Below are 16,129 nucleotides of genomic sequence, written 5' to 3'. Positions count from 1 at the left end.
TATTTTAATAATATTTATTTTAAAAAAAATTTAATATATATTAATTATTTTTATAATTTAAAATAAAGCTATATAATACTATACTTATATTATAGTTATTCATTAATAAGTATACCTTGCTTCTATCTTAGTAGTTAATATCTAAGAATTTTATCTATCTACCTTGCTAATCCTCGGGTGTGGTTCCGGCAGGTAGGACCCCGGACGGACTAGCTCTACCCCGCCTTTTCTAAAAAGGGGAAGGGGCGACCTTGATGTCTTTACCGTCGTCATGCTCCCCCGCAGACTTCGCTACAATACATCTCAGCTTCGAAACCCACAGCATACGCCCTGTTTTCCGATCACGACCACCGCATCAGGAGATATGATGACAGCTTTCTTAGCGAGGTCGGAGGCCCCCAGCCGCGGCCGTACCCGGACGAAGCAGGCAAAGCCACCCCCCTGCAAATTCTCATGCACGCACTGCAAGGCGACATTCAATCGCGCTGCCCATCTGAGGCGTCATGACAAAACTCGTACCTTTCTCTCGTCCTATCGATCGATTGGGGCCTTGACACTGACTCTTGCATCCGCCTCCTTAGATCAAAATGACAAACCTTACAAGTGCGAGCTTTGTCCAGTCTCGTCATCGCGCAAGGACGTAATCCTCCGTCATACAAGGAATTTCCATCCGGAGATAGCTTCTGCGAGCGCCGAGGACGATCCTGGACCAACAAGTGATGCGGAAGATATTGAACCGTCCGTAAATGCGTCATTGCCTTCATCGGCCTCCCCAAGAAGCGCCCCGGCGAACCCGGCTCCGTGGGCACTCCCCTCTCCTGGCGATCCCGAACAAATCGGCGACAGTCCCGAGACACCGGTATCGCAGCCTTTGCTCACTGAAGACGTCAATAATCTGGAGAATTACCTGCCGGTGCCAGAAACACAGCTGTTGGAGCCCGAACTCTACGCCAACGAGGTTACCGGGACCTCCGGGATAACCCTTCCTGATCACGAAATGCTCGACTTCCTCGCGACATCTGATCTCCCCATGCCAAATACCTGGGGTATTTTTGCCAGCGAAACCACCCCTGTCCTGAATCCGGCAGAGTTCTTGTCTAACTGGGAAAGAGACGCTCCTGTGACAGCGCTCGTGGAGCCTCTGCCTCCCGGTTCGCCTGCATCATATTCCCATGATTCACCATGTTGGAGCTGCTTTAGCTTGACGGATGATGAGTACGAGAAGATAGTCGCTGATCTAGCAGAGTCTGACCCCAGTGGAACACTCTCACAATTCCGATTTCCTTCCAAGCATGCTGTCATTCGATTTGTAAAGGCATTTTTCAAGCACATGGCTCCTCAATTCCCTGTCTTGCACCCTCCCACGTTCGCTGTCATCTCAGCGCCCTGTGAGTAATGGCTTTTGAGTCTATGATATAGCTGTTGACTGACTCTTCCCCGGAGTGCCTTTGCTCGTTGAAATCATGGCGTGTGGCGCCATGTATTCCCGTGAACGGCGGACGGCAGAGAAGCTCCATAGAGTTGCCATCCAACTTTGTTCCGAGGTAACTATCGCTCTCCGGCTGATTGGCTCATTGCCAGATACAAAACTTCATTGCTATCGCTGCATTCCTCTCCAATCCACCAGACTTGATGCCTTTGCACCGTTGTGAGTTCGTTTGCCAAGCCATGATTACTAACGTCTTACCTAGCACTGGAAGAGAGGTGGCAAGACGCAACTGTGGTGGTTGCAGGCCAATCTATTATTGGCCTTCTTTGAAATGTACAATGCCGACTGGAAGGTTCCCCAAAGAGGCATGGCCTTGCTGTCCGAGACTGCCAAAGTATTCGTCCCATGGCCCCCACCCCCTAGGCACACTGGACTAAGATATTTTTGTTAGATTGCCCATGAGGCTTATAGTGCGATGAAAGGCCTGTCAAAATCGAACTATAAGAACTGGGTGAGTCTGGAGAGTACGATCAGGCAAGTACACCAACTCAAATCGCAGCAGCAGACTGAACTCTGACCAAGACCACAGATGTATGGCAGGCGCGATTGTCATCGGGGCAACACTGAATTCTACCATGAAGGAAGAATACTTCAAAGTCCTGGGCATGGACTTCGATTTCACACTGCCTGCCATGAATAGCGAATGGATGAAGAACGAGAGCGAGTGGGAACAGCCCGTTGACGCACCCAATATCTCGGATACTATGAGGCTCATCCACGCAGGGAAAACATATGACCCGAGCCTGAGTGAGTTTGGACTTCTGACCATCATGTCGACTTTTCTTGGACATGTCTCCTCTTTTGAGCTGCTCACTGGCTCGCGGCATCCGCGTCTATGGACAGCCTTTGTTACTGAAATGAGTGGGCCAGTCCAAGTTCTGGATGAGCTGTGCAAGAATGCATCTGCCTGCATGAGCGAGAACAGCACCACTCACTCACCGCTTCTCAAGACAGCGAGGGCTTTGCTTGACTCCATTTACTACCACCTGTACGGGTCAAGTCAGTTGTTGATAATGAAAGAACTTTTGGCTTGTCCAGAAATCCTGGTGGACTCGGAAAGCTTCAAGCAGCTCCTACGAGCATCATCCACAACTAATTTTGATAAAGCCATCAAAAGAGCAGCAAAAGTCTTCCTGCAAGAGACACGACAGGGGCTACAGTATCTAGGGAACCTCGAAGCTTCTCATTTCGGACCAGTGTCGACCACGGCAGTCTTTGAAAGAGGTATGCTCGGATGGCACCGACTGTGTCTAAGAGACCTGGTTGAGAACAGCGCTCACAAAAACGCACAGGTCTCCTTCTGTGCTGCTATCTCCAAACAAGACGCTCACATAGTCCAACGACGAGTTCACAGTCGCCGCTAGACGCCCTCATCAGCGAAGGAATCACAGAAGTTGAGTCTCAGCAGGTTTCGGACTACAAGTATCGAATTTCTGCTATACCGTTACTGGCTAGCTCAATGATTCTACGGGACGCCTCAGTTTGGAAATGTACGCTGCTAGCTAGGCTTTGTTTCGATGAGATTACACGCTGACGTTGTGACACTCCAGGGCCACCCGTAGTTTCGTCAAAACTAGATGCTTTGATCGAGAAACTAAACCTCTTATCTTGAAATAGCACAACATCCCATACCAGTCACATTGTGGCACACACGGTGCTGTGAAAGACCGTACATAGGCAAAAGAAAAGAAAGAAAAAAAAATACATGACACCCAGAATGAATAGCCGAATGACCAGGCCGGTATGGAAAGTTAAAATGTGGTTAGATATCTTAATACGAGGTCGATCAAGATCGGGACCGCCAGCGGACCGAGATACATTCCGTACAGAACGCTCTTGGTATCCAACAGTGAATTTCGTATCCGATTTATTCAATGTATGACTACTGGTAGTAGTTGTATCCACACAATCCAACATGATACGATAGATCTGACTTATTAACCATACAGTAGAAACAGGTACATGTCTTACTCCTTCCGATGGACCGCGAATAACTTGTCAAACATGTTATACGGATCATACTTAGCTTTTAGCTCCTGTAGCCGCGTGTAGTTCCGGCCAAAGATGTCTCGGGAATTCTTTTGGTCGTAGTCTACAGCGAAGAAAATTGGTCAGCCCGGTACCGCTTTGTGGTTAATAGAGTGAGACTCACGATCATAGTTGCCATATGCCAATACAGAGCCATAATCGCCTGATCTGCTCGGTGTCCCGATCTTTTCAAACCACTTCTCAAACAGTGCAGTAGTATCCCTGGCCCATTTTCTCCCTTCGGCATCGAATTCTTGCTTGGTCCAAGAAGGCTGGATGCTTGCGTTCATATGCCATCCCCGATTTGCAAAGCTCATGTCGCTGTTTGTAGCGCCAGTCGCAACGACGTAGGGGTCATAGCACTCGAGCAAGATCATACTGCTTTCCATATCCGGGATTGCCTCCGTGAAATGGGTATACGAGGCGATGAGTTCCTGCAGGAGTGCAGTTTGAAGTGGCAGAGCCCAGGCGGCTCCCTTCATGCTGACTCGAAAACCCGGAGTAGCCGATAGGGTCTGATTCGCGATATCATAGGGCACCGATCTAACGGATTCCATGACAGGCCCAATATCGTACAACCCCTTGAAAGCCTCCCTGCCTTCTTCTTCCGTGCCGTTGAACATGACTGCGACAGCCAGAGCAACCTTGCCACCAGCGTCGGATGGACGAAGAATGTTGATGACGCTGGCTGCGCGGCCGGCATATTTGCTCCTCCCTTCCGGGGTCCTGGGGCAGTACAGGTCATTGACTGCCTCAACAAGTTTGTGCACGACTGGGGGAGAAGGTGGAAATGCGAGGGTGCCAGTCCAGAGGTTGCCTTGGCGATGTAGCTTGAACTCGAACTCGACCACAACACCAAAGTTCTGGCCAGCACCACGCAGACCCCAGAATAGGTCTTGATTCTCGTTGTCGGAAGCCCGCACGATGTCACCACTGGGAAGCACCACTGTGGCACTCAACAAGTTGTCGATAGCGATGCCGTGTGCACCAGAAAGCCAGCCATACCCGCCTCCCAGAGTCAAGCCGCCGACACCCGTGTCAGAGATGGTGCCTCCAACGGTGGCAAACCCGTACTTCACTGTTTCTGTATCCACATCGCCCCAATTGGCGCCGCCACCAACTTTGACGCTTTTGTTGGCTGCGTTGACCTTCACATGGCGAATGGCGCGAAGGTCGATGAGCAGACCGCCGTCAGTGCTGCTAGACCCCGAGGTGGAATGGCCACCACCCCGGAGCGCTAAGTCAATTTTGTTGACTGCGGCGTATCGAAGGATGATTGAGATCTGTGAGGCATCCGTAGGGACGACAGCTACACCAGCTGGCCTCTCAGCTGCGGCAGACCATCTCTTGACTGATTCTTTGTAGCTCTCATCGTGCGGCTCGCTGATCAGCGCATCGGTGTCCCTAAGGAGGGACAGGAGCTGGTCAATATCAGTGGAGGTGATGGCGCGACGCATTAGGGTGTGTGTGGTCTCGAAGGCTTAGAGGAAGGGCTGGTATATGATATAGCGAGGTGAGTGATAGAGTGGACGTAGATGGATGTTGAAAAGATAAACATAGGGAATGTGTAAAGATATAATAAGTGGGCGTGCGACAGAGCGGGTAGGGCAAAATACCTTAACCTCTTTAAGCATAGCTAATAAAATAAATAGTACTATTAAATAAATATATTAAAGTCTTAAAATAAGAGAAAATATAATATAACTTATAAAATATATCTAATATCTAGCATAATTTATTAAGATTAAAAGTAATATAAAACCAATTACTAAAATATAAGTATAAATATAAGTATTTTTAAATTTAAGTAAAGACTAAATTTATATATAATAAAATGCTAAAAAAATAGATCTAGATATGTTATTTCTAATAGTTTATTAAAGGGTTTATATAAGTAAAATATATTATATATAAGTCTTACTTATAAATAAGCTTATTAATTTATATATTTATACTACTATTATATTAGTATTTAAAGTAATGTTATAAAGAAATATGTCTTTATTTAGTATGCTTTTTATAATAAAAATATATAAAAATGTCATATAATTTAAATTTATAAAAGTACTATTAGTTAATATAGCAAATAAATTTATAATAATTAATTTTAATATGTTATATTAATATAAATATATATATATTAAATATTTAAATATCTTAAAAAGAGAAAAAATACTTAAAGTAGTTTTTATATATTTTTTATAAAGAGGGTTTAAAGAAAACTAACTTCTTTAAAATAATAAATAATATAAATATATTTATTATTATATAATATAAAATCTAAAATATTTAAGTATTTTACTTACTTTTTACTACTACTTAAAAGATTTATAAGTTTTTATTATATAATTATATAATTATACTTATAAATTATTTTGATATAAATAAATATTCTAAAATAAAAAGTAAAATATCTAATTAATATTAAAAAATAAAAAAGTCTTTTTTAAAGAAAAAAGTAAAGAAATATAAAATATTATTAATAAATTAAAAAAATATTAATATATAAATAATACTTAAATTATTAAAAAATAATAATTAAAATAAAATAACTAATTAAATATTTTAAGTTATAATATTAATAATAAGATTTATTATAATATAAAAATAAATTATATAATTATTAAGTTATTTAAAAACTAATATAATAAGTAATTTAAATTAATTAAATAACTTATATTTTTTTAATATAGATTTTATATTATAAATTTAAAAATATAATACTTAATATACTTAATAAGTAAGCTATATAGATAAGTAAGCTATATATTTTTCTTAGCCTATAAGATTAAAATCACTATAAAAATACTATAAATTATTTAATTAATTAAAACTACTTATTATATTTTTCCTTAAATATCTTAATTACTACTTAATAAGTCTTTATATTATAGCTAAACTAACTATAGATATTATAATATTAAACCCCTAGTTATATTAACCTTCCTTAATTATTATATCTTAATAATTTAGCTATTACCTATATATTAATATCTATTTAATTAATTACTTACCTTTTTTTTTTATTATTATTACTTTTCTTTTCTATAATTTAGTCTTTTTTACTCTTTAATACTAACTTAATATTTTATTTATCTTTTAAAGGTTTTTAATTTTAGCTCTTAATAATATAATCTTATATATATTTCCCTTTATTACCTTTATAAGAGACTTTATAGCCTCTATAATTAATTCTAAGGAGTTATTATGATACCTTTTAATTTATCTTTTAAGGTATTTAGACTAAGATCTAGCCTTAAGTATAATCCTTAGGGTCCTTAAGACCTAAGAGATAAAAGGTTTAATTCCCTCCTTAGTAGGTATTAGAGTTTATAGCTATATATTAAGCTTTAAGATTATAGCTTCTAGGTTAAAGGGAATAAGGCTAGCTTTTTTAAGAGCCCCCTTAATATTTCTTTTTATTATAATAACTTTATATATAATATAAAAAGCTAAAAAGAACTTAATCTTTAAAATATAAGTTATAAAAGATTTAATTAGATATTTTATTTCTTAATTATAAGCTTATCTTAATATATTAAAATACTTAATATTAAGAGGCTAAAATAAATAAAAGAAATAAGGTAATATATAAAGCTAAATATTTTTTTTTATAATATCTTTTAAATTTAATAAATTAATAACTTTTATAGTTATTAAGAATTAAAAGGTAATAATAATTATTTAATTATTTAGCTATATATTAATTAAAGTATTTAAGCTACTTAAGACTAATTTTATTATTAATTTAATTATTTTAAGTTATTATAATAGCCTAATTACCTAAGAGGTTATTATTTTAATATTAATTAATAAAATAATAATAATTTAATTTTAGTTTCTAAGTTATATTAACTTTAGCTTTAAATACCTTTTTAAACCTATAATAACTATTTTATTTATAATTATACCTATAAGAAAGCTAATCTTATTAAAATTATATAAATTATTTAATTAGATATAATATTTTATATTTATATTCCTTATAAATTAAAACTAATTATAAATAATTATTAGGTTTTTATATTTAGCTCTTTAGTAATTATATTTCTAAAATAACTATATTTTAAGCTCTAAGTATTACTTAATAAATTTAAAGCTTAATATATATTAACTAATAATATATTATAATTAATAAATAATTAATTAATTATATCTTTAATACTATAAAGCTAAGGGGGAAATCCTTATAAATATAGGTTAAGAATAAAATAAATAAAGATCTATTCCTCTAGATTAAATAGCTTATATAATTTAGGGATTATATTAGCTTAGGGTTAGATATTATTATATAAGGCATAGAGGGTATTATAATTAACTTAATAGATTAATATAGCATATTAGAGATTAAGTTTTAGGTTATTTTAATAGGCATAAAGGGCTAAAAGGATTCTAGCCTTTTTATTAGACTATAATATATTAAGTTATTAAGAATTAATTAATTAAATAAGGAAGATATAAGTTAAGGGATTTTTATATAACTGATTTATTTATATAGCTTACTTATTAGGTTTATTAGTTAATTATAGCTCTTAGGTAATATATATTATTATAATATTTACTATTTAAATATAATTATTAAAATTAAATAAAGAATTATAATAATTCTTATTAATTTATTTAATATAATATATATATATATAGCTTACATAATAAATAAGTAAATATAATAAATATCTTCTAATTTATATTATTTCTATTTATTTAATTACCTCTTAAGTACTTAATATATTATAATCTTATAATAAGACTAAAATCCTTCTTACCTATTAGGCTTTTTAAAATTAATTAAAATTATAATTTAAATATATTTTAAAAATATATAATATTTATTATATAAAGCTATAGTACTAATACTATACTACTTAGTACTAATAATATACTACTTAGTCCTAATATAAGTAAATCCCTAAATTATTTAGGCTTTTTAACTTAAAAGAAAAGGTTTTTATTTCTTATATTTTTAATATAGATATATAAAGACTTTTTTTATAGTTTTATAATATAAGATATGTAATTATTTAATTACTTATTAATTATAATATATTAATTATTAATATATATTAGGCTTTAAATCTTATTAAGTAATATTAAAACCTTAAAAAATATTTAATATTAAAGATATATTTAGTAAATAACTAAATATAAAGATTTAAATTTCATTAAAATTATAAATATCTTTTAATTAAATATTATACCCTATAATAATATTTATTATAAGCTAAAATTAATTATAATATATTTAAATCTTTATAAATATAATTATAAATAAATAACTATTATATTATAAAAATTCATAAAAAGAATTATATTTAATTTTTTAATTTTAAAATTAAAATTTTAAAAATTAATATATAATTAAAGTTTTATTATTAAAGTTATTATTAAAATTATTATTATTTATATATTTATATAAGCTAAGATATATATATTATATACTTAATTAAATAGGTTTAATTAATTAAACTTATAAACCTTTATTTACCTCTAAGTCTAGCGCTAAGCCCTAGCGCTAACTCTTTTTAGGTTTATAAAACTCTAATACTAACTCTAAGAACTAATCCCTCTAAAACCTATAATACTAATAACTCCTATTTCCTAATATAATTATACTTATAGCTATATAGCTAGATCCTAGCTAGCTATAATAAGACTTCTTTAATCCTTTTATTTAGTAATATAAAAGGTCTTTATAGTTATTATAAGTATTATAACTTATGCCTTATATTAGGTATTATCTTTTAAGTCCTTAAGGAATTTAATATCTTTATTAATAAAATATTATTATTCTTATAGCTTTTTTTAAGAGCCTTTAATAAAAAAAACTCTTTTTTAAAAAAACTAAACTTTTTATTAGTATTATAGCTAAAAAAAAAAAGAGACTAAATAAAAAAAGAATAATATAATTAAAGATTATAAGTTTAATTTATAATAAATCGCTATATTATATATTTATATTAATACTTTTAAGGCTTTTATTTAATATTATTACTTATAGCTTATTATAGGTATTTTTTATATCCTTATAAAGCTTATAGACCTTCTTACTAAGGTTATCTTAGTTATATTAAAGGATATATTAATAAGTATTAGGTATATTATTTTAGTTATCTAAGCAAAGGTCTTTATAAAAAACTATTATAATCTCTTTAATATATTATTTATTAATTACTTAGTTATTAATTAGTTAATTAGTTAATTATAGTTATTATTAGTTATAATTAAATCTGTTTTTATAAGGATAATAAAAGTAATTTTAATTTCTTAAAGTAATTAAAAATTATAATTAAAAGGTTGATATTAAAGGAGAGAGCTATTATATAAAGGGGTTAGATTTTAATCCCTTTAATTAATTAAGATATAACTTATTTATTATAAATAGAGCTAGCTTTAATATATAAATAACCCTTATTAATTTAAGCCTATTAAAACCTTTAGCTTTAGGTATAAAGCATTTACTATTAGAATTACTAAGATATAGATTAAAATACTTTAATCCTTATTTTAGGTAATATAAAGTTAAGTTATAATACAATTAAAGTTTTTAATATTTATTTAGAAATAAAATAAATATTTAATATTTTAAGCTTTAAAGGCTTTAAGATTTAAATATAATAAATTTAAAATTTAATAAAAAGTTTATTAATATAAATTTAAATATAATTTTAAAATATAAAAATAATAAATATAATGCTTATATATAATAAGTAATTTAATTATTAAAAAATAGTTATTATATATTATAATATTATTATTAATAATAACTTATTATAATAATAAAACATTATTATTATTTTTATTAATAAATAATGTATTTTTTAAAAAGTTTATAAAAAAAATATTACATATAAAAATATATATAAAATATATATAAATACTAAGTTTTCTATTAAAAGGCATTAAATATAATATCTTAATTATATATATAGTTTTATTGTTTTTTTATTAAATTTCTTAAATTTATATTAAGTATATTATAAAATTAAATTATATGTAAATATTAGTAAAATTATATATATATTATATTAATTAGTTTATAATAAAATTTTAGAATTAAATAATAATAATAATAATATTTAATCCTTTTAAGTATATTACTAAATTTAAGTTTATTTCTTACTTATATAATATATTTTAATATTAAAGTATTAATCTAATTTATAGTTAGTATATATTAATATAAAATTCAATTACTATATATTTTAAAATAATACTTAAAAATACTAGTATATTTCTTATATTAACTTAATTACTAAAATAGATTAATATTAATATATCTTTTAATACCTTTATAAGATTTATTTAACTTTTCAAATTTTAATATAATTATATTTAATTAATTTATAATATAATATTAAATAATTTTATTTAAAATTAAATATCTTATTATTAAATCTTAGTAGTAAACTATTAGTAACCTTGCTTAGTAGCTTTATTATTTATGTATTATTATATAAAAAACATATAATATTTAGTATATTTTATAATACTAAACTATAATTTTTTAACTACTATTTAATAATTAATTAGTATTTTTATTAAGATTAACATTATCTTACTTTATTCACTAAATAAAATACTTACTTACCTGCTATCCTTGCTTATTATACTTATTAGTAATTAATCTTAATTTATTTTAAGCCCTATCTACTTTTTAGTTACAATCGGGCAACAGTCGGGTCCCAAACGTGTTACGTAGAAAGAATAGCCACTTAACCAACAAGCAGGTACAACCTCGGGACCTGGACCACCGATCTTGTGTGCCCGAAATCAGTACTGTACAGTATGTCGCTTGGTGAAGTGGGACTGTTGTTTCCGAAAGAGGAACGTTCGCTCTAAAGGGTTGGTCATCCAGTTTGCCACCTTCGGAGTACATCGAGCCACCCTGGCTGCTCATGAGCCACTCACTAACCGAGAGCAAGATTTACTATCCTTCATTTCGGCAAATACAAGGCTTTCCCTGCATTGAACAGTAACAGAATTCCCTAAACATCATTTATCCCAATCACCTGCCTCTATCGGCTATCGCTGGCCACGTTTATTAGCCCCAGAAACCGGGTTCAACTTGCAATCGCCATGTCTCTGCAGGGAAAGGTTGCAATTGTGAGCGGATCGTCCGCTGGCATCGGGGCTGCGATAGCCAAGGAGTTGTCAGGGCGAGGAGCCACTGTCGCCATCAATTATCCGTTCCCAAGCGAGAAAGCGAATGCGGACGCAGTATTGCAGAGCTTTGGCCCAGAAGCCACCGCAATCGCCGTCGAAGCGGACTTGTCAACTTTCGAAGGTCCAAAGCTACTAGTCAAGGCAGTAACGGAGGCTTTTGGCAAGATCGACATCTTGGTCAACAATGCTGGTGTCGTCATAACCTCTGAGCTCGATGAGCCAGATGACAAGGTCATTTCTGAAATCTGGGACAAAACTATCAATTTGAACGGTCGTGGAGTCTTGTTGCTTACCAGGGCGTGCTTGCCGTACCTTCGTGGCCAAAACTCGCGCATCATCAACATTGCCAGCGGTATCTCCCGTGCTGCAGGCCCAAAACAGAGCATCTATGCAGGCTCTAAGGGCATAGTCGAAAGTTTCACACGTTGCTGGGCCAAAGACCTTCCTCCGAAGTATGGCTGCACCGTCAACGCGGTAGCCCCGGGGCCTATCGGAACGGAGTCGCTCCTCTCAACTCCCCAGGAAGTGCAGGACGATCTAATCCCCGTCATTCAGAATACGCCGGTGGCTAAACGGTTGGGCAAACCGGAGGAGGTCGCGTACACTGTCGCTGTGCTGTGCGAAGACAAAGCGAGTTGGATTAATGGTGCATGGATCCCTGTGACGGGTGGCTTCTTGCTTAGTTAAGCAAAATTAGAATGGAGGAGGGCTACTCGTGTAGCTCGCAGCGCCGTTGTGCTGTTAGATGTCGTGGAGCCTGTCGGATTTACATCCAGGACTTTAATAGCACATTGCGCAAGTATCCGATGAGAGTGAATACATGGGTCGAGTCTTGAAATTAGTCAACTGCATGTGAAAATAGGTTATTTGCATCCAACATATACTCCGTGTCTAGCTGGAGTTCGTGTTTGCTTCCTCAAAGTGCAGCCAGCCATGCTGGCCTGGCACCATCAGACTCTCACGGTCAAAGATTAAAGACCTCAGTCCTTGCCATTGCAACCCAATTTGGGCCACTAAGATACGAGCTGCCGTGGACGTGCTGAGAAATAGGTAAAAAGCAACTGGTTATTTGATACCAACTGCGAAATGGGCTCTCCACCTGTGGCGGGGAACCGGGCTATGAATCAACAGTAAAACGGAAAAAAAAAAAAAAAAAAAAAAAGAAATGTAGTAACAATCTCATTGAACGATGCATCAAGACTCAGATAAGCCAAGTCAGATGGCTTTTCCCTACTAGCAGCCACATGCTTCAGGAAACATCAACAATATCAGTGCCAGTCAAGTTAGGTTGGACTTTTCTCCCTTCCAGCCAATCCTTGCACTTGGCATAAAGGATGTCGCGCCCCGGTCCATGGCTATTGAGATCCAGCTTGGGCTTGAATCCCAGTTTTGCTTCACACCAGCAGAGATATCGATATCCGCTGCGCGTTGTTGACACATCAGTTCTGAACTACAGTATAGGGGAAAAGGAAAGCTCCTTACGATGGGAATTTTCTTGTTTCGTGCTCGGGAATGTTTAAGCTGCCGTTGGATGGGTTGACGGGGATCATTTTGTCAGATTCGTAAAGGACGGTAAAGAAGACGATTCCCCATTGTCCACTTCTTTTCTCGAGAAGAAAGAACATGCGAGCTGCAACTTCGCAATCCACTTCCACACCGTCGATCTCCAGCCGAATGACGATAAATATCTTCATCTGACTCACAGCCCGGTTGTTCTGTAAGTCGACTGTTTGGCCAAGGACGTGATGTATGACGTAAAGCGGGTTGTTCTCCTTGTGGCCTTGCATCAACGCGATGTGATCGGCTATGCGGCCCTCAGACATGGACGTGGCAACATACGCGTCTTCATGGAAGAGGGATTGGAAATTCTCCCATTCGGACACATCCCGGTATAGTGGGTATCCCTCACAGATCTCCCTAATCTTGAATCGCTCAAGGGCATCAGCATCAGTTCCAGATCTGTTGTTGCGTGAGGCACCACGCGGTTGGAGATGCGCGGGGCGGTTGGGTACGGCATAAAGTTCGCCAATCATTGTGTATGGTAAGTAATAAGCGGATATCAATAAAGAAGAGCGTCGATGTAGGGGTATAGATAAAGCAGGGGAAAGATGTCAGAATGTGGCGAGGAGAGGTTAGAATATATATTTTGTTTAGATTTCGAGGTTAATATTAGTCCTTAGTAGCGCCATTAAAATTTCTTAATTTATAAGCGTAACTTAATATTTAAATATTACTTAAATTTTATTTTATATAATATAGATTTATATTTAAGTTTTTTTTAAATATATATATATATATATGAATAAATTTATTTATTATATATAATTTATTTTAAAAATATTAATTAAGGTTATATATATAGTATTATATATACTTATAATATAATTTTAATAAACTTATAATAAATTTAAAATAATATTAAAAAATCAAAGTTTTGTATATTAATATATATTTTAATAATTTTATAAAAATTATTAAATACTTAATAAAAATAAAATTATTCATTATTTTAGAAATTATTATAAAAATACTTATATATAAGGTTATAGTTATTTTAATAAAGGTTTTATTAATATATAATAATTTAATTTATTTATTATAAATAAGATATTATATATTTATAATCCTTATTAAATAACTATATTATATTATATTATAAAAATTTATATATACTTATAAATAGAATTATTATAACTATTAATAATTCTTTATGCTTGAAATTAATTACGTCTTAAATTAATACCTCTTAAACTACTAATGTCTTTTAGCCTTACTTTCGCCTACGCGATACAGTTGCGGTTATTCCGTCAATGCTGATACTACCGAAAATGGCAATAAGTCTTGTAGCCACCGGGTGGCATACACTCTTTCCCCACTCTACATGTCGCGAGTTGCACCACCAGTCAATTATCCTCGACATGCGACGGCAATTGTATGTTTCTAGGTGGGAAATGGCTTACCCAAGGCCTATGCTGTGAACGGCGTCAAACGGAAATTTTGACGACACCCTCTTCCTAAGGATGAATAGATTTACTACTTGTAGGCTTATGCTCGCCGTGTATTAGAACCTCACTCAACCACCATCTGTTGGCTTTACATTTTATTACCCTTGAAACAAAACAATTAGTAAAATTCCCCTGGTCTCGTTTTACTATCCAAATGTCTCAAAACGAAAACAACAAGGTCTTGATCATTGGCGCCGGGCCCGGCGGCTTGCTTCTCGCTCAATTTCTTCGCGGCCAGGGAATACCATACGAAATTTTTGAGAGAGATGAGCAGCTTGATTCGCGAGCCCAAGGATGGGCTGTTGCACTGATCGCGTAAGTCCCCCATCACTGCCGAAACTCTAGTTTGTCCTTTGGGCTAAGGTTGTCTGTAGATGTCTTCCGGATATGTGGGAGCTCCTCCCTGAGGATCTCGGTGACCTCGAGTGGGTCAGCGTGAACCACGGCAATGAGGACCACGATTCGATGGCACTCTATGATGGTATCACGGGGGAGCTTCACTGGAAGTTCGGTGGAGTGGCCAGGGGTGAAGACGGGTATCTACTTCGTGCTAGCCGCACAAAGATGCGTCAACTCTTCTGGAAGAAGGCTGATGTCGTTACTGGTAAGGAGATTACGCATTATGAGGAGGATGATGAAGGCGTCACTGCCTTCTTCAAGGATGGCTCTACCGCACGAGGAGCCATTCTGGTTGGGGCGGACGGCGCGCGATCGCGAATACGCGCCCAGTTGCTTCAAGGTCAGGAAGCGAAGCTTGAACCCAGCGCCTTCGTCGCTATCTGCGGCGAAGGCCAGCTCCCACCGGAAATCTATACACCACTGCGAAATATGGCTACTTCGGCTATCCTCACCAATGCACCGTATAGACGGTGCATTTTCGGCCAGCATGCCTTCCTACCGGAGCAAGACATCCGCAAGTTCTACTACATCCTGGGCTATCGCGCAGACGAGAATTCGGCGAAGGAGATGAATGAGTTGGCTGTGGCGAGCCGCGAGGAACTATTTGCGAAGGCAACAGAGCTCACGAAAGAGTGGCAACCGATCTTGCGAAATGTTATTCAACATATGGGCCCCCAGGGAATGTATGTTCCACCCATCAAGTTCCAAGAATTCGTCCCTCCCAAAACACTACCGCAGGGCCGAGTTACACTTCTTGGGGATGCCGCTCATACCATGATTCCGTTCCGCGGTGCTGGCGCCAATACGGCTTTCAGAGATGCCGCCGACCTCACTAGAATCCTGAAGCGCTCATTTCAACAAGGCGTGGACGCTCGGTCGGCTCTTAAGGAGTACGCAGACGTGATGCTGCCTCGCGGCAGAAACATGGTTCTCGAAAGCAGGTCAGCAGGGCAGGATACTAAGGGTTTTATGCGTAATTTGCGGGATAACATAGGCCCTATCCCCGAGAGTGTGAACCCAACATGGGATTAATGTAGCTGGGACG

At 35.0% G+C, this 16,129-nt stretch overlaps 3 protein-coding genes and 1 pseudogene across 4 annotated transcripts, besides 1 other annotated feature; 2 read left to right on the top strand and 2 right to left on the bottom strand.

The window, feature by feature from the left end:
* Positions 1-271: 271 nt before the first annotated feature.
* On the top strand, positions 272-3,101 carry NCS54_00888400 (Hypothetical protein; the record flags this gene model as incomplete). Its single annotated transcript, XM_053154250.1, has 8 exons — positions 272-515; positions 582-1,388; positions 1,444-1,544; positions 1,692-1,823; positions 1,881-1,963; positions 2,019-2,713; positions 2,782-2,979; positions 3,040-3,101. The coding sequence occupies 8 exons, from the start codon at positions 272-274 to the stop codon at positions 3,099-3,101; spliced, it is 2,322 nt and encodes a 773-aa protein (XP_053010225.1).
* Positions 3,102-3,456: 355 nt separating this feature from the next.
* Positions 3,457-4,938, bottom strand: NCS54_00888300 (annotated as a pseudogene). The gene is made up of 2 exons: positions 3,642-4,938; positions 3,457-3,581 (listed from the first exon to the last, which is right to left on the bottom strand).
* Positions 3,457-4,938: a sequence feature.
* A 6,655-nt stretch (positions 4,939-11,593) lies between these two features.
* NCS54_00888200 (Hypothetical protein) lies at positions 11,594-12,367 on the top strand (the record flags this gene model as incomplete). The annotated part of the gene is made up of 1 exon (XM_053154249.1): positions 11,594-12,367. One exon carries the CDS (start codon positions 11,594-11,596, stop codon positions 12,365-12,367), a length of 774 nt encoding a protein of 257 aa, XP_053010224.1.
* Positions 12,368-13,158: 791 nt separating this feature from the next.
* NCS54_00888100 (SnoaL-like domain-containing protein) lies at positions 13,159-13,713 on the bottom strand (the record flags this gene model as incomplete). Its single annotated transcript, XM_053154248.1, has 1 exon — positions 13,159-13,713. The coding sequence occupies one exon, from the start codon at positions 13,711-13,713 to the stop codon at positions 13,159-13,161; it is 555 nt and encodes a 184-aa protein (XP_053010223.1).
* Between the last annotated feature and the right edge of the window lie 2,416 nt (positions 13,714-16,129).

This window comes from Fusarium falciforme, chromosome 7, assembly GCF_026873545.1.
Source record: "Fusarium falciforme chromosome 7, complete sequence".
In the NCBI taxonomy this organism is placed as follows: Eukaryota; Fungi; Ascomycota; class Sordariomycetes; order Hypocreales; family Nectriaceae; genus Fusarium; species Fusarium falciforme.
The sequence above is the reverse complement of the archived record's forward strand: the minus strand, read 5'-3'. Positions and strand labels throughout refer to the sequence as shown.